The sequence below is a fragment of the Eptesicus fuscus genome, chromosome 22 (assembly GCF_027574615.1).
Source record: "Eptesicus fuscus isolate TK198812 chromosome 22, DD_ASM_mEF_20220401, whole genome shotgun sequence".
In the NCBI taxonomy this organism is placed as follows: domain Eukaryota; kingdom Metazoa; phylum Chordata; class Mammalia; order Chiroptera; family Vespertilionidae; genus Eptesicus; species Eptesicus fuscus.
This window is the reverse complement of record NC_072494.1, coordinates 33,836,783-33,861,838: the sequence shown is the minus strand read 5'-3', so window position 1 is coordinate 33,861,838 and position 25,056 is coordinate 33,836,783. Positions and strand designations below refer to the sequence as shown.

The window sequence follows — 25,056 nt, the reverse complement described above, 5'->3', positions numbered from 1 at the left end:
TGGGACCCTTCAGTCTGCAGGCCAACGCTCTATCCACTGAGCCAAACCAGTTAGGGCTGTTAACCATTTTTTAACCATGTTAACTTTGTATCCTACTACTTTGCTGAATTCATTTATTAATTCTAACAATTTTTTTTGTGTGTGGAATCTTTAGAGTTTTCTACATATAAGATCAAATTATCTGTGAAGACAGATAATTTTATTTCATCCTTTCTGATTAGTATGCCTTTTATTTTTCTGCTAGAACTTCCAGTATTATGTTGCATAGAAGTGGCAAAAGTGGACATCCTTGCCTTATTCCTGATTTTAGAGGAAACACTTTCTCCATTGAATATGATATTCGCTATGACTTTTTCACATATGGTTTTTACTTAGTTTCCTTCTTTTTCCAGTGTGTTGAGTGTTTTTATCATGAAAGGGTGCTGACTTTTGTAAATGCTTTCTCGGCATCAAATGAAACAATCATGTGACTCTTTTTCTTTATTCTGTGGTGTGGTGCATTACATTAATCAATTTTCATATGCTGAATCATCCTTTTATTCTAGGAATAAATCCCACTTGGTCATGATATATAACCCTTTTAATATGCTGTTGTATTTGGTTTGCTAGTATTTTGTTGAGGATTTTGCATCAATGTCCATAAGGGATATTGATCTGTAGTATTCTTGCACTGTGTTTGCCTGGCTTTGGTATCAGGGTAATGCTGGCCTCTTAGAATGAGATACTAGTAGATAGTGTTCCCTCCTCTTTAATTTTTTGGAAAGAGTTTAAGAAAGATTGGTATGATTTATTCTTTTAAATGTTACAATGGCATAAAAAGAAAAGCTTTTCTTTGTTTAGAGTTTTTATTATTATTATTATTAATTCAATCTCCTTAGTAGTCATAGGTCTATTTATATTTTCCGTTTTTTTCTTTATTTATATATTTTTATTGGTTTGAGACAAAAGGCAAGGGAGAGGTATTAACAACAATGATGAGAAAGAATCATTGATCAGCTGCCTCCTGCACGCTCACCACAGGGGATCGAGCCCACAACCCGGGCATGTGCCCTGATTGGGAATCGACGAACCATGACCTCCTGGTTCACAGGTCGATGCTCAACCACTGAGCTACACCAGCTAGGCAGATTTCCCATTTCTTCATGACTTCATCTTGGTAGGTTTTGTGTTTCTAGGAATTTGTCCATTTCAGCTAGTATATACAGTTTTGTGGCACGTAGTTATTCATAGCACTCTCTTATAATGCGTAGAATTAGTAGTAAAGTCCGAGACTTTCATTTCTGATTTGTCATTTGAAACCACTTTTGTTTCAAAGATTTTATTTTTTCTATTATTTTTCTAGTGTCTATTTCATTTATCTCTGCTCTGATCTCTGATTTAATTACTTCTGTCAACTATGGATTTAGTTTGTTCTTTTTCTAGTTCCTTAAGTTGTAAAGTTAGGTTGTTAACTTGAGGTCTTTCTTGTTTGTTTAAGGTGTTTATAGCTATAAATTTCCCAATTAGCACTGATTTTGCAGCATCCTATAAATTTTTATGTTGCTTTTTTATTTGTTTTATTTAGTTTCATCTGTACATATTTTCTAATTTCCCTTGTGATTTATTTGATCCAGAGTGTATTGTTTAATTTCCACAGATTTGTGGATTTTCCTGTTTTACTTCTGTTGTTGATTTCTCACTTCATCCCACTGTAATCAAAGAAGATACTTTGTATATCTATCTTTTAAAATCGATCGAAAGCCAAATTGTAGCTTAAAACGTGGTCCATCCTGGAAAATGTCCCATGGGTATTGAGAAGAATGTGTATGCTGCTGTTGTTGAGTGGAATGTTCTATATATGCCGGTAAATCTACTTAATTTATTTTCATATTTTCTTGTATTCTGTCTGGTTGTTCTATTAAGAGTTGAGTATTGAAGTTTCCAACTATTAGTGCAGAACTCTCTCTCCCTTCAGTTCTGTCTGTTTTTGCCTCATATATTTTGATGGTGTGTTATTATTTGGTAAATGTTTATAATTGTTTAGCTATCTTTATTTTTTAGAGAACAACTAGCGAAGTGTTTGGACTTCAGTAATTATTTCTTTAACCCATTAATACTTAAGTAAAATTTTTGACAGCAAGAATGATAGAAAGGGCTAAGTAGAGAAGTTCTATTTCCTGAAAGGTTCTGAAACATAAAATCTGATCAATTCTTTTTAAAAACACTTTCAAAGAATCTACAGAATCTGTGATCCCTCCCACAGAGAAAAAGTAAACACTGAGATGTAGCAGTGTTTTACTTTATATTTTTGGATCCATCACCATGACATTCCATTAACACGAACAGTGCCATGAAGTTGGTTGACATTCCCACTGTATTCACTTGTTTCCATTTTTCTCTCTCTCAAGCACTCAAGTTGAAGCAATCAAGGTGAAGAAACGTTTCCACTACTATATTTATTCAGCTGTTCCAATGGGATTTTCTGTTAGCAAATCTGCTACTCAGGTATCTGCTATGTGTATGGATGCAAAAGTGGATGATCACTTAACGCAAGGGACTGAGAAAAGCAAGTTGGAACCAGTGACTCAGTTATTTCAAAACACTAAGAAAATAAGATTAGAAGACACAAACCAAGAAAACCTTACAAGAGATAAAGAGACTGGCACAGGATCTCTTTCCGAGGAAGCCTTGGGTTCAGTAGTTTATGTTAAAGAAAGTGATGGAATAGAAATGACAGATGTGGAATGAAGGTATTTGTACATATTACCACAGAAATCAAAACTTGCTTTTGACTAAGAGGGCATATTGATTGAGAACGTAACCTCCATAGGAAAACCTAACAAAATGAAGGAAGATGATTGCTTTTCCCCCCCACTGTTTATCAATCACCTTAGACTACATTTTTTGATGATACATACTCAAAATAGTTGCTTTAGGGAGAGAAAGCTTTCAAAAATTCAAAGTAGATTTTTCTGGTATTATGTTCTATCCTTGTCAAAATCAGAATTTTGACTAAAAGTATTTAAATGGCACTAAAACATATTAATGATAAAGTATTTAACTAGTAATCAAAAAACATAAAATAGTGCCCAAACTATTTTACATCATTCTGTCACACTATTTCTTGTGTAGCAATTTTGTATGTTAGATTTCCAGTTTGGGATTTTGCTTGAGGGGACTTTATCTTTCTACATTTTTGCATTTCTGTTATATAAAAGTTCACTCTAGATAAACTATGCAAAAAAATCCCACAGTAAATTGCATACTTTGAAAAGCATTTCACATTTTAAATCCTTTTAAACTGTTATTTCCTCCACATCGAATTCATTTCAGAGTTACAACATAGTTATTTCAAAGTGTAGTAGTTTATCTTACAGTTGCTACCATTTTATACCACCAATATTTAATATAAGAAAATAGCCTTAAAATTATTGTTTAATATATATCGTTTTGCCATTCTTATTGAAATAGGTAGTAGTTTGAAATGGCAGTATTGTCTCAAATAATGCTAGATGAAATTAAAACCATTTGGTGTCTCGACATATAATGAGTTGTAACTATTTATATTATGTATGTTTTGAACCTTTTCCTATATTTTAATATTTAATGACTATTTCTAATGCCCAATTGAGTAATCTCCTTCATATTCTCAAAAAAAAAAAATCACAAAAGAAAAAGGCTTCTTTAAGGGGAAGCAATATTTTATAAATTAAACAGTACTAAACCAAGAGTTAAAAAAAAAAAAAGATGTTGAATGGGACATAACCAATAAGATGATGCTTTTTATCATTTACAGAACATACACTGAGTGGCCAGATTATGATGATCTCTGAATGCATAATAATTTGGCCACTCAGTGTGTGTGTGTGTGTGTGTGTGTGTGTGTGTGTGTGTGTGTATTAGAGGCCCAGTGCATGAATTTGTGCATGGGTGGGGTCCGGCCATCTAGCCAGGGGGATTGGACATGGGTGGTTGGCTGGCCTGCCTGCTGGTCGAACTCCTGGTCAAGAGGACAATTTGCATATTAGCCTTTTATTATATAGGACAGTGATGGGCAACCTTTTGAGCTTGGTGTGTCAAACTTTGCCAAAAAACTGAGCATAACTTGGGTAGTGTGTCACTTTGAGGAAAAAACATTATTTCGCAAATGTTTCATCCTCAGGAGCAGCAAATGTTTCATCCTCTGCATGCGGCCGCCTCAGCAGGCCGCGTGTCATCAGAAATGGCTACCCGTGTCAGTGCTGACACGCGTGTCATAGGTTCGCCATCACTGATATAGGATATACACTGAGTGGTCAGATTATTATGCGTTCAGAGATCATAATCTGGCCACTCAGTTTAATTCTTTGGGAGAGAAAAAAATACACAAACCATTCACTTGTTCACCTAACCTGGCACTGTACTCGGTGCTGGGGATATAGTGGTGAGTAAAATAGGTACTGCCTTTATAGTGCTTACTGTCTGGCTACAGAGAAGACAGAACATCAGATAGTAAATATATAAGATACAACTTGTGATGTGCCAAGAAGTAAAATGTTCAGAGAGACAGATGAGGAGACATAACACATAAGCTTGATTTTTAATAATGGCATTAGAAAGGCTTCTCTGAGGACATGACCGGCATAGCTTTTGCAGGGATGTGGTTGTCCAAGTGAGACGATGGTGATGACTGAGGTGTTAAGGGTATAGAGTCCAGGTGAAGTTCGGCAGATGTACGGATGGTTTAAAAGTGGTGAGTGAGAAGGAGGCATCGATCGGACTATCGGGCCTCAGAGGGAGGATAGGGGAGGGTGGAGGGAGGGGGGAGAGATCAACCAAAGGACTTGTGTGCATGCATATGAGCCTAACCAATGGTTAAGTTCAACAGGGTGTTGGGGCATCCGTGGGGCGGGATGTGGGATGGGAATGGGGGGATGAGAACAAATATGTGACACCTTAATCAATAAAGAAATTAAAAAAAAATAAAAGTGGTGAATGAGGAAAAAGAAGGAGTTTCTAGCAAAAAAGGCTAAATGCATGGAGGTTCCTGGGGGAGGGGTATGCTCAGGGGCACGGTTTTTGGACATCCCAGGTTTGCAAGGCAAGTATGTATGTATGGAGCTAAACATAAACATTTTGAAGTTGTATACAGAAATGCTATTTAAAGCCATAGGAATGAACGATATTGCTTAAGGTGAATGTATAGTTTGAGATCAAGTCCTGAAAAACTCCAGCATTTAGGAGCTGGTCAGCACAGGGGGAGCTGGCAAAGGGGACTGAGAGTTGGCAGTGAGGTTGGTAATGTCAAGATTGCCCACAGGAGTGGTTAAGTGGTTGAGGTAGTCAACTGGAAGGTTAGATGAGGACTGAAAAGTCCATTGGATCTAGCAACATGTCACCAGTGACCTTAGCAAAAGCACTTTAAAAAAAAAGAGGGGGGGGGGGCTTCACTCAGGCATTTACAGACTGGTGTTTCACGTCCACAAATGTCCAACAGGACATTTGATATCTGTACTGGATGTTGAATTTGGGATGATCTTTTATTATGTGTGATGCCCCATGCCCTGCAGGATGTCACATGTCGTAGCACACCCAGTCATTGAGACAACAAAAAATACAAGCATTAATTACCCTCATTGAGAAGCACTGCTACTAAGACTTCATAAAATTGGGATCCCCAAATCCCATCCAAGCCATAAAGTAGGCAGCACACCTGGGAAGGGAAATTCCCAGGCTTCCTGAAAGGGGTGCAATGGGACAACTCTCATCAGAACAACAGCGTCACTTAGGTGTTTGTTTTGGGGGAGACTTCTATAAGTGGAGTCCTCAAGTAAGCACTTTTTGGAGTTTTATTGTAAATTTTCCATATTAAAAAAAAGATGCAGTACAGTGTTCTTTTAAATGCAATGTCTTTCCCAACTGATTTTAGTTTCCTCGTCTCCTGGGAGTTCCCTCCTTCTGGGCCGTGGAGAGCAGACCCCTTGGGGACCCGGTGCAATGCCTGAACGCTGTGAAAGCACTTACTTGTTGGCACCGGGCCTGGCCTGTGACCTGGATGCCCTGGGTTTCTGGCGGCCTCGCCCAGACTCGCCCGCGAAGTGCCCGCTCCCGCCAGACACGGCCGCCCCTCCCACCTTCGCTCCGACGGTCACGCAGTGCGTGTCCATCTGAACTGTCGGCTCTGTGGTCAGGTCGTGCCCGCGTCCTGGCCTCTAACCTGGTGTGGCGCTGGCTCGGCCACTCCCAAGGCCCCTCAGAAGTCCTCCCGGGTCACCCAGACCCGCCCGGACCGCGCCGGGGAGCGTGAAGCCCCGCTCTTCACGGTACTTCCGGTGGCTCTTAGCGCTACTTCCGGGGCGGGGCGGGGTCCGCGGTGCGCGCAGCCTGCCCGCCGGGTGGAAGGCACTGCTGGGTACCCAGCCCGAATCCGAGCAACTAGAAGCAGCAGGTGGGGTATCCCGGCCGCGTGGTTCTGGGGCGCCGCTAGCCGGGGCGGGCGGGAAGATGGGGGCCCCCCAGGCCGGGGTCCGCGCGCCGGTGCCGGAGGCGCTGCAGTTTGCGCTCAGCCCCTGGGAGTGAGTAGTCGGCTCCACGGTGGGAAAAGGTTTCTCCCCACTATCGGAGGGTTAAAAACTAAAACGTGCTGGGTGCCATCCCACCGAGTCGGAAAGGCGAACTAAAACGTGCACACACCGTCCTGAGATTGTGGGTCAGGGACGCACGGTCAGAAATGGCAGAAGAACGCCATGGACAGGTGTTCCGAAGGGGCTGGGCCTGCCTAGGTGGATAAGGGGGACTGTTACTGCTCGCTTTCTGTCTGGTGATGAAAGGAAGCATGTTTGGCAGTGCAGAGAGTCCCCTGGACCATAGAAATAAGAGTGTCCTCTAGGAAAAAACTATAAAACTCATCACTACAAGGTGAGAGTAGAGATAAGCCAAGTTAGTTGAAAGTAACCAGGCCTTCAAGACTTGATTATATCCTGACAATGAAAGAAAGTATCATTCAGTCGGAGCAACCTGTCCGTTACTGGAGATGGAGTGAAAGAGAGGGGCACCTTCGCAGTGAAACCAAGCCTACCGGAGAGGGAGGATGGCCTGGTTTTAGTCGAGGCATCTCTCCGGAGCCCAGGAGTTGAGACTGTGATTTCCAAAGGGCTCATCCCATCAGACATTGAGACCACATAACTCACTCCTTTTATTCCGATTCTATGTTCACCAAGCAAAATTATGATAGGAGAGGCTGATCTGAATATCCGTTTGACAGTCTGCAGTTCTCTTTGTAACTAATAAATAGGATTTCAAGTTGTATTTTTTTTTTCCAGACATCCCTTTGTTTCCACTTTTTCTCACACTGATTCTTTTTTTTTTTTTAAATATATTTTATTGATTTTTTTACAGACAGGAAGGGAGAGGAATAGAGAGTTAGAAACATCGATCAGCTGCCTCCTGCATACCCCCTACTGGGGATGTCCCCGCAACCAAGGTACACCAGAGTTGAACCTGGGACCCTTCAGACTGCAGGCCGATGCTCTATCCACTGAGCCAAACCAGTCAGGGCTCTCTGATTCTTATCCTTCAGGGCTCAGTTGGAATGTTACATCCTCACTGGGGCTGCCTGTTTGTGTTCGGTTGCCTAGAACAGTTTCTGGCACATAGGTGCTCCGCCTAACTCCCTCAGCTCTCTCAATCCTTGCTCAAAGGTCACTTTGTAAAGTTTTTGTTTGTTTTGTTGTTTTGTTTTTGTTTTATTCTCTTTTTACAAATGTCACTTTTTAAATGAAGCTAAGCCTGCAAACCTATTTAAATATCAGTCCAGTTCCCCTTACATATACAGTCCTCCCTTTCCAAGCCTTACTTTTTCTATTTTCCTGTAGCCCTATTCACTCTTCCTTATTTGGTTCACTAATGAACCCCACGTGTCAAGACCAATGCCTGTCCTATAGTTGATGCCACTTACCAAGTGTTATAGATTCTCTATGCTTAAATCTCTAGGGTGTGTCTCTGAAGTATAAATCTGATCTTCCTGCTTTCTTAAAACTCTTCAGCACCTCCTCCATGGCCCTCAGGATTAAGTCATGCATTTAACATGAATTTCAAGTCTCTTCCTTATCTGACCTGTACTTTTCCGGTCTCCTATCTCTTGCAACCCTCCTTTCTTGCACTCTCTCCCCCTCCCCCCACCATTGATTATTAGAGAGAGTGGAAGGGAGGGGGAGAGACAGAGAGAAACATCGATGTCGATTGGTTGCCTCCCGCATGTGCCCTGACCAGAGCCAGGGATTGAGCCTGCAAACGAGGTACATGCCCTTGACTGCAATCAAACCCAGGACCCTTCAGTCTGAGGGCCACTGCTCTATCCACTGAGCCAAACTGGATAGGGCTCTTGCACTCTAAGTACCATCTTGTACATCTTAAGTGTAAGCCAATGAAATTCCATTCTTTGAATTCTTTGAATGGGTCTTTTTTTCCTCCAGGCTGTTACACTTTGTTGTAATACTTTTCCTTATATATCTCAGCTTCAATGTCACTTCCACAAATTTGATGAATACATGGCCCTATGACACTACTAGAGGCCCAGTGCATGAAATTCCGTGCACAGGTAGGGTTGCTAGTGGCTGCCGGCTGGGGCCTTCCTTCGTTCTGCATAGCCCTCTGGTGGTCAGCGCACGTCATAGCGAGTGATCAAACTCCTGGTTGGTCGAACTCCCAGGGGGACACTTTGCATATTAGGTTTTTATATGGATAGATTTTAATCTTTGTCTTAATTGCTTTTTAGTGTCTCCCATTAGATTTTGAGTTCTTGGAAGACAAGAACCACAGTATGACCTTAAATGTCTCTCATATTCATCCCCTTCTTTATGTCTGCTACCCTAGTTCAGGCCCTCATTATCTCTAACTTGGATAACTGCAGGAGTCTATTAACTGGTCTCCCTACCTGTGATCTAGCTTTCCTTTAATCCATGTTCAACATTGCTGGCAGTGGTAGTTTTGTTTAATGCCTGGCTTAAAACACTTCAATAAACCCCAGCTGCTTTGAGAAAAAGTCCAAATGTTTAGGATCACATGAATTTGCCTCCTCCCTTCCTCTATTCCCTTACTGCCTTGTGCCTAGTAGGCACTCCATAAATATTGGTTGAGTGACTGAGGGACTATATCAAACTCAGTCAAACAGAACCAAGAACAAGGGTTTAACCAAAGAAGTGCAGTCTGGCTGCAGGGACTTCCCAAGGCAACGTAGCCATGGACGTCAGTAGAGCCAGAAGACTAGAAGTGTAAGTCTGTCCCTGGGGAGGGTGTCTCCAAAACATGCCTTACTATTAGGTGACTCCTTGTCTTTTTATGTCTGGAATATGTTACTCCCATCCACTTGGTAAACACCAACAGATTTCAAGACAGTTCAACTATTTCTTCCTCTATTAAACCATCCTGTTCTCTCTGGTGTAAATTGGCTCAACTTTTCTGTAGCATAATTTATCAAAATATATTAAGAGTGATGAAATTCTGAAACTCTTTAACTTGGGAATTGTGTTTCTAGGACATTACTTAATTACAAAAGACTTTGGCCTACTTTTGGACTTTAATAATTCATTCTATCCCAGTTCTTTAACCTAAAGAGAAAGTACGCCATCCTAAGAAACAGAATTGGGACAGAATGGTTTCTTTACAACCATAACTAGTCAAAATATTTCATTGGTATAACTAGTATTTTCAGCCCATTGCCATTAATATTTAATCAGCACTGCTAAAAAAAAAAAAAAATAGTGTCCAAACATAATAATGCTAGAGTTCTGGTACATGGATTCATGCACAGGTGGGGTCCCTCAGCCTGGCCTGCAGGGATCAGACTGAAACCGGCTCTCCGACATTCCTCCAGGGGTCCCAGATTGCGAGAGCGCGGTTCTCAGGTGATGCACCTCAGAATCAGGCTCCCTCCTTTCTGGTTCTGGGTGCATCACCCAAGAACCACAGCTGCCAAGTCACCGCAGCTGGGCAGCTCCTGCATTGAGTGTCTGTCCCCAGTGGTCATTGCGTGTCATAGCTACCGGCTGGTCGGCTGATCGGCCGGTCGGCCTGTCCCTTAGGCTTTTATATATATAGATTATTCCATATAGCCTGCTAATCAGATTGCCTCTCCGTTTGACCTCAGGGGGTCCATTGTAATCTAATATTGATCTGAATGAGTTATGTTGTCAGTAAATCAGTCAAATAAAGTATTAGAATAGCATAAAGCTTTCCACAGAGATGTTCAAGAATACATTGCTGATAACAGAAAAACTAGAAACAACCTAAATTACAAACTAAGATTGAGTAAACTATGATATATCTGACAATAGAATATTACACAACATTAAAGCTGATGTGAAAACAGATTTAGTGTTGAATGAAATAATAGTACGGTTCCACTTCTGTGGGGAAAAGTGTGTGTGTTTACATATGCACAGAGAAAAATGAGTACACACAAAATTGTAAACTGTGATTATCTCTAGGTGGTATGGAGTCTTTTAGTTAGCTCTTTGTACATATCTATAATATTCTCATCTTTCTCAATTAACGTGTATTACCTATATATTCAAAATAACTGGTTTGACTTTGAGATATATTATATATTTGAAAATTTATTGTTTGTAAAATCTGTGCCCCTATGCCATTTCAACAGAAATGATTTGAGGTTTGTCTTCATTTATTTCTAGGACTCTGTTGTTGAATTGCTAAAGACAAATGGTAAAGCTAATAGGCAAGAAAAGCAACTGTCCTGGATAGAGAATTAGATAAGTTTGGATTAAATAACCAAGAAAGGAAAACAGTTTTCCTTTTCTCAACCACTTCATTTGTTTGTCTCCCAATTTTAAAAGCATGCTGATCCCATTTTCAAAGAATTGCTTACAGATATTTTGTAACTTTAAGGTCCCAGCAACTGGCTTTAAAAACACAGTAAAAAGAGGGCTCATTTTACAGTCACTTTCCAATGATGTTTACCAAAACCTGGCTGTGGAAGACTGGATCCATGACCATGTGAACCTAGAAAGCAAGCCGATTCTGTTATTTTGGAGAAATTCTCCCTCCGTTGTAATTGGCAGGCATCAAAATCCTTGGCAGGAATGTAACCTGCATCTGATGAGAGAAAAAGGTGTAAAACTGGCTCGGAGAAAAAGTGGAGGAGGCACAGTTTACCATGACATGGGCAATATCAATTTGACTTTTTTTACAACCAAAAAGATGTATAATAGGATGGAAAATCTGAAGTTAGTTGTGAGAGCTCTGAATGCCGTCCAACCCCAGCTGGATGTGCAGCCTACCAAAAGGTTTGACCTTTTACTTGACGGACAGTTTAAAATCTCAGGAACAGCTTCTAAGATTGGCCGGACTACCGCTTATCACCACTGCACTTTGTTATATCGTACTGATGCGACCCTCTTGTCGTCTTTGCTCAAGAGCCCTTACCAAGGGATCAGGAGCAATGCAACTGCTAGCATACCTTCCTTAGTAAAATGTCTGTTGGAAAAAGACCCCACTCTGACCTGTGAAATACTGACAAATGCTATTGCAGCAGAGTACGCTGCTTGTCATCACATTGAGAATCACATCAACTTGATAAACCCAACAGACGAGACACAGTTTCCTGGAATAAATAGCAAAGCCAAAGAACTGCAAACCTGGGAATGGATCTACAGCAAAACTCCGAAGTTCAGTATAAAAACTTCCTTTAATGTGTTACATGAACAATCACTCTTGGAAATTAAAGTCCTCATAGATGTAAAGAATGGGAGAATTGAGACCTGTAACATTGAAGCACCTGATCATTGGTTGCCACGGGAAATATGTGACAAATTAAATTCAACTTTTATTGGCAGTAAGTTCTGCCCCATTGAAACTACTATGCTAACAAATGTATTACATGGAACATGTCCGGAAGACGATGAAGTACACAGCAAATGGAATATTGTCTGTGAAAAAATTAAGGGAATAATGTGACTGCAAGTAAAGTTAATATTGGCAGGTTAAGTGAGTAAATAAAAATTTTCAATGTGCATTGTATGTCTCTTAAAATTAAAAGGGTCTAATCTCTTTGAATAACTTCTCCCCATTTGTGTCTATCCCCTATTCTTGTCCATTTTTTCTACTGACCTCCAGGATACTCTGTCTCTTTCCTCGCTGATTTTAATACCTGGCATGCATTTATATTTTAGCTTCTGCCTATTACCATCTTGGGAATGTTTACCATATCAGACACTATGACCTTAATTCTTTTTCGTACTTCTGACGAATACAGCCCAGGCTTCTTGCCACCTCTGATACCTTAAACTCTAAAATTCTCCCTTTTAGTTACATCTTCTTATCCTTCCATCCTCTCCCATTAAATCAAGCCTGTTTTAAATTCCAACAATTGATTTTTTTACTACTATGCTGAAATGGCAGGCAATATGGGAAGAAAATTCACATTATCATTCGGATTAACCCAATTCATCTTTAGTTTTGAATTTGTGTTTCTTTTTTCTGTGGTGTCAGATTCAACTCATCCGTTGACTCCTTATCATTTTTCAGAGGCAGTATTCCTAAATGTTTGCACTCTTCTTCAGCTCAGAATTCCACTACTCTTAATCTTGTCACAAATCTTGACTCATGATGTGATAGCAGAGGTCTCCAGAAATGAGTGCCTTTAGTCCCCCATGTTGTCTATTTCAACATTTCTCATTACATCCAATCTCAGAGAAAGAAATACCTCCTCTTCCTTAAAGCTAACCCCTCTGATTGTACCCTAGTTTTTGTCCTCTCCAGCCTATTTGGGCCTTGTCTATCAAATATTTACCTTTTTTTTTTTTGTATTTTCTCTCGACTTTCACTGGATCCTTACCCATAGTGAATGAACAAAACTCTCCTGCTCTATTCATTGCCAAACTTCTAGAAAGAGTAACATAACTCCCCTGGCCAGGTAGCAGTTGGTTAGAGAGTTGTCCCTATAAGGCCAAGTTTGTGGGTTTGATCCTTGGCCAGGGAACATACAAGAATCAACCAATATATGCATAAGTAAGTGGGAACTGTGCCTGCATGAAGAACCAAGCCCTATGTAAGCCAGGCCCCAACAGCAGTTCAGCAAGCCACATTCCTCATTGGTGTGTGCTTCCTTGATGTATCAAGCTCCCTCCCTCTCTCCTTTCTCTCCACCTTGTTTTCAGTAAACCTCTTCTTTGGAATGTTTCACCTCCTCTCAAGACTTCTATCTTGGGAGAAGAGGGGGTGGCAAGAACCCCTGCAGCAATGACACATAATAAAGTTGGGCAAAACTAATTTGAGTATTTTCAGGTTCAGCATTATCAGCACCTGAACCTGAAAACATCAAAGAAAAACATCAGGAACTTTTCTGGAATCCCTTCTTAATCTTTTATGCCAACTCAATCATGTACCTGCTAGCTCACAAAGGTAAAACAAACCTGGTGTGAAAGACACCCAGGACTACTATGCTCAACCTTAGTACCATGGCTCCTTCCACCTGGCTTTGGTCTTCCACACTATTTAATTTTGAATTTAATCTTCCATTTTTCTCCTGATGTGATGTTTATATGAGCACTCTTTAACACCAGTACTTCTATTTCTCTCTGTAGACTCTGGGTTAACTTAGTCTTTACTAGTAAGCTTCTGGATTGCCCATTGCTTCTACCTGTATCCACTCTCCCAGTCTTAATACCATATAACCTAATCTTTTTTTTTTTTAAGAGGATGCTTTTTAAAATATATATATTTTTTATTGATTTCAGAGAGGAGAGAAAAACATGAATGATGAGAATCATTGAACGGCTGCCTCCTGCATGCCCCTCACTGGGGATAGAGCCTGCAAGCTGGGCATCTTGCCCTTGACCAGAATCAAAGCCAGGACCCTTCTGTACACAGGCCAGTGCTCTATCCACTGAGCCAAACCAGCTAGGGCCATACAATGTATTCTTTGTTCCTAACCAGTCAACTGGCATCTTGATGGATGAGCTTACCCAGAACAATTGATTCTAAATTGCAAACCTTTATAAATGTGCCAGCCAGGGTTGAATGAGCTGCAAAATGCATCTGAATAACTAAATAGGTGGAGTTGCCTTTATGGAGTTAGGTAATGGTAGATAAGTAAATATTGGTGAGTGTCTGCCAAACACATTTGATTTTAACAAAATTAACATTGTACTTTTTTCCTGGATATTAAACCCACAAGCCCATCTGTCTCTTAAGAGTACTCTTATCCATTTTTTTTCCTCCCAGACTCTAAATTCCCAGGGGCAATATAACATCCAATTCATCTTTATAACAGGTATCATTATTTGTTGATTCACTCTCCAACACCCAAGTAATAGAAAAGCTGGTAAAATGTCTAAATTAACTGTACGACTTAAAACACTGTAAATCTAAGTAATGTATTGACAAAGATATTTAAGATTGGTCACAACTTAACAATGAATCCATAAATTAGTAGGAATGTACAAGTTTATTATTAAATTCACATTTTATAGGAATAATCTGTCCAAAGTATAAAAAAATCTAATATTCACTTAAAATAGAAATATACAATGTAAATTAAGCTACTGCCCATCATATTTTTTTCGTGTGCCTGTTATGAAAAATGTCCACTGTTGTTTCATGACATGGTCTTAAATCCAAATCACAATATCCAAGGGAAAAACGACCCTAAGAAGAGAAGAAAAGAATGTTTTAACAAAGAACCAAAGTCATGCTAAAATGATACAAAAAGAGTGCTACCCACTCATACGGCTATATCCTACCTGTGGTTTCTTAAAATAATCCAGTCCCCTTCCAATCTTAATCATCCATCCATTGTTGAACCTATTGAAATGAGTATGTAGTATTATATTCCAGGCAGTTATGCCAGACAATTAGCAAAGCCGTAGGGTATGAAGTGTCAGCAAATCTCCCCCTAAAAGAAACCCATTTCCTCCAGTAGCATGAGTTGAACCAAACCTGGGGTAACTCATGGGCTGTGTCTACAATGAAACAGAACATTCAGAGAAACCATGGGTTGATTTGATTAAGTGATAAGAGTTTAACAATTACATTAAAACTTACTCTTGAGCCCTGGCCAGGTGGCTCAGTTGGAGCATCATCCCATACAACAAAAGGTTGTGGGTTCGACTTCTGGCCTGGGCCCATACCTAGGTTTCAGGTGAGATCCCTGGTCGGGGCATGTGAAAGATGCAAACGATTGCTGTTTCTCTCTCACATCAATGTTTCTCTTTCTTTCTTTCCCCCTTCCTCTCTCTAAAATCAATAAATATATCCTTGGGTGAGGATAAAAAGCTTACTCTTGAATTTCAGCTTGCTGCTGATAAAACTTTCCTGTTCTGCCAACACGTGGTTTCAAAGTATACTCAGGCTGACTGTGGTGGTGGTTCAGGGGTTTTCCTACCTAGTGACGGGGGACATAAGCAGGAAGAGCTGTGGGTCCTGACCTCTATCTGCTTCAACCACAGCAGCTGCATTGTCACTGGTTTTGCATTTAGGCTGTGCTTAAGTTTTTACTAAGATTGGGGGTGCCATTGCTATCTATCTATATATAAAAGCCCAGTGACCGGAATGGCAGAATGACTGGTGGCTATGACGTGTACTGCGGCAGCCAACCAGCCTGATCCAGGCCCCGATTGGGTCTCCCCCAGCCGCCACCCGCCTGGCCCCCAATCGGCCCCCAACATCTCAATTGGGGTGGGCCGGCTGGACCCCACCCGTGCATGAATTCGTGCACCGGGCCTCTAGTCAACATATGAAAGGCACTGTGCTAAACACGGAACATACCACTAAAAACACTGCATATACTGTTTGTTTATAGACACAGTATACTGTCATGCATACTAGAATATTTTATAAAGCTTAAGAAGTAAAGACACATTAAATAAATACCAGTATCACACAAAAGGAAATAAACTCAATACCATAACACAGGGGTCCTCAAACAATGGCCCGCGGGCCACATGCAGCCCCCAGAGGACATTTATCCGGCTCACCGCTGCCTGTCCTGCTTAGCAGCCGACTTAGCAGTGTGCATAGGAATTTGTTCATAGTTTGTTTGTTTTTAAACTATAGTCCGGCCCTCGAACGGACTGAGGGACAGTGAACTGGCCCCCTGTTTAAAAAGTTTGAGGACCCCTGCCATAACACAATATGTATAACTGAATACACAGAAAAATACTTCATCTTCTTACATGACATAGAACATGTAAATTTTATTCCATCAGGAAATATGAAACACATATAGGACAAAATAAGCCAGATTTTTTTTCTTCAAAAGTGAAAAGATACTAGAACTAAGCTTTATTTAAAAACTTCAATATTTAAATGGAATAGTTATATGCAATTATATAAAACTTAAGAGAATTAAAAATAAGTATTTTTCAACTGCATAGAAGTTAAAATATTACTATATACTAACCTAATTTCTCGGTCATGTATGGAAGAAGAATATTCTAATTCCAACAGCACCCCATGATTCCTCAGTGATGCTTTTATTTCTTCCAGGCCACTAATTTGCTGTGCTTTCCCAAAGCCCTATTAATAGGAAAAAATAGCATTTTCTGACCCAGTTATTAATATTTTAAATTACCCCTGAGCTATGCAATGTGTATCATAGGTTAATTAAAATGGAAAGATTAAAAAATAAAACAAAATGGAAAAATTCTACACTAGAGTCAATGTCTATTAATCTCAAAGAAGCCAGCAAGGAATATGAAGTAGTTTATGAGCAATTGTTTTTATCAAAAGAATTGTTCTTTTCTAATGTGGACATAACTCTGTCCTATCTCCTAAAATATAGTAATGCTATTTAGTTACTCAGATGGGACTGGATTGTTTGCAAATTAATCCTAGAAATCTGAATTATTTAGAAGCATTCCTATGTAAGTCAAAATCAAGAGAGAGATGCCCCCTACCATGCTGTGATTCCCCAGAATGCCAATGCAATCAATCAAGAAAAAGAGATACACGTGACAACTGGTAGGGAAAAAACACACACACAAAATTGTCAACAGTGTAGACAGTGTGATCGTCTCTTAGAACTTTCAAGAGACTAAACTGACAAACTATTTGAATCAAGTTTAGCAAACTGGGCCAACTGCAAGGTACAAGACACTAAAATCAACAGCATTTTCTCAAGGTGTTTTTTGCCCGTTGTTAGAAAATAAGTTCACCCCAAGGAAATACCTCAAGCTGAAGCATTATGTACAGGTTTTCCTTGCTTGAACGGAATCTTGGAATAACATGAAGTTAAGAAAGAGTAAATGCCTTCAGATACCTACTTCATCCAGGGAGGTCAGAAGATGAATCGTTTTTACTTTACATGGTTTCTTGATAAGCATCTCACAAAACCGAAGAAAGTTATACAGCTGAAAGACATTAGAATAGGTTACTACTAACCTGCACATTTTAAATAACATTGCATTACATGTTCGTGGGTTACCCTTACCTGATGAGTATGTCTAATATAAGGATCTTCTATCCAAACTTCTCTCACTGTCTCATTAAGGTATTCTTGAAAAACCGACTCATAACTGAATCCTGTTGCATTCTCCTCTATTTTAATTTGCTTGTGATACTTTCCATCTACAAAACATAAGCTTTACTAAAAAAAAAAAAAAAAAAAACTAGTGACAACTTACTTTTATACTCATTACATTTATATATAGTGATTCATCAGGATCAGATACAAATTAATCTTTTTAACTCCTCCACTCAGTAAATGTTTTTTAATCCCTGGTGTATACCAGGCATATGGCAGGATGCTACGCATACAGAGGAAAATAAGGCAAAGCATTCCACAAGTGACTTCTGCCTTTACAGAGGCCAGGCAAGTGGGAAGGTCCAGAGATTTCTTGGAACAGGTTCTTGAGCTGATTCCTAGGAACCAGGCATTTTATTCAAGAGAGTACTGTATGCATAAAGATATCTGATATTCTTGTCACTATAACTGCAGTAGCTATCTGGTCCTTCTCCTTAGATTTAAGTCTTTTTAAAAAAATATATATTTTATTGATTTTTTTTACAGAGAGGAAGGGAGAGGGATAGAGAGTTAGAAACATCGATGAGAGAGAAACATCAATCAGCTGCCTCCTGCACACTCCTCCTGGGGATGTGCCCACAACCAAAGGTACATGCCCTTGACCGGAATCGAACCTGGTACCCTTCAGTCCACAGACTGAAGCTCTATCTACTGAGCCAAACCGGTCAGGGCTAGATTTAAGTCTTTTATGTCCTGCAATTTAATAGCTAAAGTGAGTTTAAATACATAAATGCAGTATAAGGTGAAGTTAAGAAGTCTTTATTAGAACTTGCATGGGAGTGTTTTAAACAGAAATTGATAGTACTTCTCAATAACCCAAGCCAAAGACTAGGGTGCCAGAGGGTCAGTAGGATTCACTGAAATTGAATAATTACTGAATAAGTTACCAAAGATCTTTAAGATTTATATTTATGCTTGTAAACTAGAATGCTCATGAGGAGAGAACTAATAATAAATAGGGAACAATACTATGCATCTCTAATCTGAAATGTTCTGATTCACAACAAAACCCCAAAGACGTCCCAGGAGTTTCCTTAGATACTTTAGTATTTTAGTTATATTATGAAGAGAAATACGAATTAAATACAGGATTCATATTCAGTATCCCTCTGTAGTGTTAACTTAAACTGCATCCACACATAAACTTAATGGGGATCTGTGAATTCCTTAAAACAGCAGGCAAAGGTCTGCAGTCTTCATAGCTTTCATCAGATTCTCAAGAGGGTGTCTGACTACCACCTCACTCCCCATTCAGCCCTCCAAAAGGTTAAGAATAGCTTCTGTACAGGAGAGCAGAAATGCAGAGTAAACGGGTCCACTCCACCAAGCTCCCACGGCAGGGCCAGAAACACAGGGTGAAATGGGCTTTGAGGTGGGGGTGAGAGTGGCGGGAGGGGGGGGGGTCAATCGGGGGGGAAAAAGGAGACATATGTAATACTTAAAACAATTAAAAACAAAGAAATGGGTTTTGGCAATAGTGTATGCACACATTGTCTAACACAATCACTTTACCTTCTTTTTCTTGATCCAAGTATTTCTTTATGTTTTCTGCTCTATCCATGTAGTCAGAAATTTTTTTTCTGAGATTACATTTCTTGGTATCATCTTTGGTGCCTACAAATTAAACAAATAGAGTCCCAAGTTTCCAAACAGTTTTTCCATGTAGGATAGGCATTATTTCCCAGCTTCCCAAGTCTCCCGCACATTTCCTATCCCACAGCAAGGTTTGCCTCGGTCCTAAAAGACACAAATTTGACTTGATCACCAGTGCACTAAGCATCTGAAGCAGTTTTATTTAGGAGTGGGCCCTCCTACACTGTGCCTCACTTGCTGGATACACCAAATCTGGTGAGGCAACAGAGGTGGCTTATTCCATGTCAAACCTAAGACTGAGTACTGTTTTGCCCTAATCACCCACAAGTTTGAAATCTTAGCATAATAATAATAAAAAACAGAGCTAATGATATCTATCTTTCTTCCACAAAACCAGCTTCTCTTCCAGACTTCTCCATTATAGCTTATACTCAATCATTTTCCAAGCCACCCCAAAATGTAAGGTAATTTTGAATATACTTTATCAATAAAATCTTACCCCAAAATCCCATCCCCTGAACCCAATCATTAACCAATTCACTTCTGGATCTTTCCCTCCTTTTGATATTGCTTATATTTCCCATGACAATTTCATTTTTAAACTCTTCATTTTTAAAACATCTTATTTTGAATTAATTTTATGTTTATGGAAAGTTGCAAAAATGGTATACTCCCTTCACTCAGATTCCCCTAAGATTAACACATCCCATATACTAATACATAGTACAATCATCAGAGTCAGGAAATTTACATTGATTCAACACTATTAGCTCATCTATAAACCTATTTCTCCAATTTTTCCACTAAAGAGAGGTTGTTTTCTGGTCCAGGATCCCACATAGCATTTAGTTGCCATGTCTCATCCTTTGTGTACTCAGATTTGCAATAGTTCCTTAGACTCTCTCTGCCTTTTATGACCTTGACATTTAGGAAGAGTAGTGGTCAGTTATTTTGTAGAATGTCTCTCATTTTTGGCTACTGATGTTTTCTCGTGATTAAAGTTATACTTTATTGGCAAGAAAATCACAGAAGTGTTGCACCTTCTCAGAGGGCACATGATGTCAATGTTAACTCTGGTCACTTGGTTATGGTGGAGTTCACAAAATGTCTCCACTATAAAATCACTATTTTCTCCTTCATATCTTGCGGAAAGACATCCTGTTTTTCATCACTCTCTGACCTGTTAATTTTAGCCTCCATCGATGGTCCTAAGAGAGACAAGCCCTGAGATGCAACTTAAATTACAGCACTGCTTTGTAAAAACTTTCAATGGTTTCTCCTTGTCTACGAAATGAGTAAAATCTCTAGCAGTCAAGGCCATCCAGTGTGCTCCAAGATCCAATCTACCTTTAACCTTTCCTTCTCACTCTTCCTCTATAGACGTATGGTGAAACAAAGTGGACCACTTATTTGGTTAAACAGCACCGAGAGAATCTGAACACTAGTAACTGAATGTCTGGTTTCTGAAATTCTGTTAATCCTCCAAAGGCCCTATATAAAAAGCCACGTCCCCTTTTTCACCCCCAAGTGACCTTTAACTTTAAGTCCTTCCTGTACTTGTCCATGGCTCTCTCCTGGCACTTATTCCATGCTGTAGAGTTATTTTCCATCTGTACCTTAACCTGTAAGGTCATGTCACTGTCCCTGTAACCTCTACAGGCTCAGTGGAGCACACTGGAGCAGCACTCCTGTGATTCTCCTGCTTCAGACTCCCAAAGCGCCAGGACTTGAGAAGTGCTCCGCCTGACCAACACCATCTCTCTTTTTGGGAGTCAGTGCACCATTGTCTTTAAAGCCTTCCCTTCCAAATGCGACTCTATCAGTTGTAGCAGAACTGGAAAGCAAACTTTATTTTTTTATTTTTTGCTATAAAATGAGGATAACATCACCTCCTACTTCATAGGGCAACTGTTAGAATGAAACAAGATCATGCCTTTAATGTGTTCTGCACAGTGCCTGGCACTCAGCACTCATAAGTGCTAATACTCTTATTGTTACCATCCTCATCACCATTACATGGTCCTGCTCAAGGTAGTTTTATAGTTGAGAGAAGAACTAAACACTGAAGAGCGCCCTCTGCTGTCTCAAATCTATCTATCTATCTATCTATCTATCTATCTATCTATCTATCTATCTGTCTATATATCTATAAAAGCCAAGGACCTTTCAACCGGTACCTATGACATGCACTGACCACCAGGGGGGAGATGCTCAATGCACAGGCATGGAAACATGGAACAGACTGATGAATCTCAGAGGGAAGGAGGGTGGGAGGAGGGCAGGAAGAGACTAACCAAAGATCTTATATGCATACTAGAGGCCCAGTGCACGGATTCGTGCACTGGTGAGGTCCCTTGGCCTGGCCTGTAGGGATCAGACTGAAATTGGCAGCCAACATCCCCCAAGGGGTCCTGGATTGCGAGAGGGTGCAGGCCAGGCTGAGGGACCCCACCAGTGCACTGGGCATCTAGTAACATTATAAACAGGCTAAAAGGCAAGGGTGTGCGTGTGAGGGGGGAAGGGGGCAGACTGGGAGCTCCAGGGTGCAGGAAGCAAGGGCTGGTCTCAATCAATTTAAAACAATGACTGGGTATCTACCATGTACCAGAGATTGTGCTGGTGTTAGGGTTATTTGGGTACTTCACAACACTGTACCCAAACTTTATGTAACAAAGTCTTACTGTCCCCACCCACAATCTAGCATTTCTCACACCAGATATCAGTAAATCTAATTCTTACGGCGGGGAAAAAAAACGTTTGCTTCTACCACCATGTGATTTTATTTTTGTTTACTTTTAATGAAACTCTGAAACAGAAAAGTAAGAGTAACCGTGTAATGAACATCCTTATTCCCCAGCACCTAGATTTAAACATTGTTAGCGTTTTGCCACATTTGTTTCAGCGTTTCTTCCCGAAATACTTCGGTCTGCATCTCTAAAAATTAAAAAAAATGTTTTAAAAGTTTTCTAAGAAAACCTACTGCCTATCAACGATAATAATTTTAATGTTGCCAAATCCATATTCTAACTTTCCAAAATGATCTAAAAAGGTCTCGTTCAAACACAAGTCCCATAAGGGCATATGAATTATATCTGGTTATGTCTCTTAAAATTCTATAGTAGTACCCCCCCCCCCTTTTTCTTGCTGACATCCATCTATTAAATATATAAAAGAAATCAGACCGTTTGACCAGTAAAAGGTTGCCACCTTCTGTATCTGGCTGCTCCCTCGCGGTGCCCAAGAAATCATGAACTTGTACACTCAGCCCGACACTGCGGGAATGCTGCTCCTTTCTGTCTCTCCCCTCCCCGCCCCCCCCGCTCCCCCACCCCCACCCCCACCCTCAGGGCTCCTGGCTCACCTTTGAGAACCTGCAGCAGCAGGTCGATCCCCTCCTGGTAGCACACTAGAGCCTGCTGGTACCTGGACTCGGCATCCAGCTCCACCGCCCGTTTGAGCACAGCGGCTGCAGCGACGCCCCCGGGGTCCGGCCCCAGCCCGGATTTTGCCATAATCCTGGGAACTCCTCTCCGCCTCTAACCCAGTCGGAGCCGGCTGGGTCCGCGGCGCTTCCGGGAAGCGATCACGTGACACCGACACGTGACTGCTCGCGCTCCTGGCGGCCCTGGAGTGGAAGGGAGTCCGGCCGGAACTTTGGGAGGGCAGCGTTTTGCCCGGACTGTGACGGCCGGGTTTGAGGGTAGCACTCGGTGGTGTCTGCTGTCCAGCTTCCTGTCGGCGGGCCAGTTCAGGCTTCGCACCATTCAGCACCCCCGGGTGAGTGGGGCGTGCGGGGCCCAGAGTATTGCGGTTTTGCCTGGAGTGCATATCTGGATGCGGGTTGATTTCCCCCATTTGCGTTTGCGGGTCGCAGGGATCTAGGCGTGCACTGGCCGGACACTGGCCCTCTGGCTTCCGAAAAGCCTTCGGCCGCCCTGATCGCTTCCCAGGGGGAGGGGTTCCGGGACGCGAACCCGGGTTCTGGAAGCGCAGCGGTCGAACCGCGTGGGCTGGACCGCGTGGGCTGGACCGCCTGGGGGATGTTCTCGTTTGGTTTAGCATTTTCTCTGCTTCTGCCTTACAACGCTGGCTTTCCAACAGGGCATTCAGTGTAATCTAATTTGTTGTTCAGGAAGATACAAACTTGCCTGATTTTCTAAATGCTGCACTTTCGAAGGCGAACCTGCCGAAATTAGCAGTTAAAATATCCGTCATGTTAGTGAAAGCTGTGAGTTTTCAACCACGTCTTGGTCGCCACGTACCCAGAGCTGCTTGTGCTGCGTATTTTTGCCAAAAGGCACTTAGGAGGCCTGCCTAGTGCTTGCTAGGCTTTTAGGAATTCAAAGAAGAGACATTCCTTGCCTTTATCATTACATAGATGTCCCTTTAGGGAAGGAAATAGTTTGTTGTGTTTTTTAAAAAGAAACAATTACATGCATGGTCATCGTAAAAGAGCAGCAATAACAATCTATTTGACATTACAGGAGGAAAAGAGGAAAAATCGCCCTAGTAGTCTGCCCCACCTCCCCCAAGGATATGTTAACGTTTTTCAGAGAGCCTTCCAGAGGTGTTCTGTGTATACACACATTCACACACATTTTTTTTAAAATGGCATTATACTTGTCATGTGATGTATGTATTTTCCTACTTTTGCATTAGTGCAAGAGACAGGTTATTATTTGAGGTGGTGAACACAATACAGTATACAGATGATGTGTTGTGGAATTGTGCGCCTGAAACCTGTGTAATTTTGTTAAGCAGTGTCACCCCAATACATTCAATAAAAAGGAAAAAAATAATAAAAGAGAAACCCTTTGGATAAAAAGGAAATAAAAGCTATTGTAAAGTAGAAGGTATTAGAATTGTTTCAAGGTCCAAGAGTTATGAAGAATAACCTTTATTAAAACTTAGAGCTTTTGACTGTCACACCTTCTGAAGTCTGTAACTTAAACTTCATTCATTGAGTAAAACTTAATTGATTGCCTATTACAAGGCAGGTGCTGCTTTAGGTAGATGCTTGGGATATATCTGAACAGACAGAACAGACCAAAAACTAAACAAAATTTTAAAATCCTCTCTTGGTGGAACTAACATTCTGTTGGGTGGAGATAGAAAATAATCCACAAACTGAACAAATAATTAAATTCTGTTAGAAGGTAAGTGCTATGGAAAGAATAGAGGAAGAGGGATCGCATGGGGCGAGTTGGCAATTGTGGTGTGGGTCAAAATGTTAAGGAATGGAATCAGAATAGACCTCATTGAGAAGATGAGATTTGAGCCAAAAATTGAAAAAAGTCAGAGAATTAACCATATGAACTTCAGGAGCAGGAACAGCCATTACCAGGGAGAATGCCTGCCTGGCAAGTTTAGAGCCAACAAGGGGACCAATATGTTTAGCGATGGAGCAGGAGAGTAATTGGCCATGAAGTGTAAGGTGGAGGCAGGAGGGGGGGGAGCGGGAGGGAGTGTGAGGACTGGCTACCACTCCGATGGAAATGGGTAGGCATTGGAGGTTTTCCATTTTTTAATAAGTAATTTTAGAATCGTTTTAGATTTTGGAAACTTGTGAAGATAGCACAGAGATTCTGTATACCCCAGGCCCAGTCTCCCCTTTTAACATCTTACATTAGTATAATTGATGAACCAGTATTGATAGATTATTAACTAAAGGTGATATTTCATTTAGATTTTTTTTTTTAGATTTTACCTGATGTCCTTTTCCTGTTCCAGAATCCCATCCAAGATACTAGATCACTACATTTAGTCATCCTGTCTCCTTAGGCTCCTCGTGACTATGGCAGGTTCTCAGGCCTTCCTGTGTATGATGACCTTGACAATTTTGAGGCGGTCGGGTGTTTTGTACAATGTATCTCAATTGGAGTTTGATGTTTCTCTCTTAAGAGTGGAGTTAATGGGGTTTGGGGAAGAAGAGGGTACATGCTATCAACTTGACTTTTATGACAGTT

At 40.8% G+C, this 25,056-nt stretch overlaps 3 protein-coding genes across 3 annotated transcripts; 2 read left to right on the top strand and 1 right to left on the bottom strand.

The window, feature by feature from the left end:
• Positions 1–1,777: 1,777 nt before the first annotated feature.
• C22H2orf15 (chromosome 22 C2orf15 homolog) lies at positions 1,778–2,788 on the top strand. Its single transcript, XM_054712096.1, has 2 exons — positions 1,778–1,843; positions 2,388–2,788. Exons 1-2 carry the CDS (start codon positions 1,800–1,802, stop codon positions 2,725–2,727), a joined length of 384 nt encoding a protein of 127 aa, XP_054568071.1. The 5' UTR covers positions 1,778–1,799; the 3' UTR covers positions 2,728–2,788.
• Positions 2,789–6,327: 3,539 nt separating this feature from the next.
• On the top strand, positions 6,328–11,989 carry LOC103304227 (lipoyltransferase 1, mitochondrial-like). Its single transcript, XM_028138448.2, has 2 exons — positions 6,328–6,406; positions 10,650–11,989. The coding sequence occupies exon 2, from the start codon at positions 10,813–10,815 to the stop codon at positions 11,929–11,931; it is 1,119 nt and encodes a 372-aa protein (XP_027994249.2). The 5' UTR covers positions 6,328–6,406; positions 10,650–10,812; the 3' UTR covers positions 11,932–11,989.
• Positions 11,990–14,403: 2,414 nt separating this feature from the next.
• On the bottom strand, positions 14,404–22,693 carry MITD1 (microtubule interacting and trafficking domain containing 1). Its single transcript, XM_008161156.3, has 7 exons — positions 22,452–22,693; positions 19,010–19,111; positions 17,405–17,541; positions 17,238–17,324; positions 16,376–16,491; positions 14,718–14,778; positions 14,404–14,622 (listed from the first exon to the last, which is right to left on the bottom strand). The coding sequence occupies exons 1-7, from the start codon at positions 22,600–22,602 to the stop codon at positions 14,527–14,529; spliced, it is 750 nt and encodes a 249-aa protein (XP_008159378.1). The 5' UTR covers positions 22,603–22,693; the 3' UTR covers positions 14,404–14,526.
• Between the last annotated feature and the right edge of the window lie 2,363 nt (positions 22,694–25,056).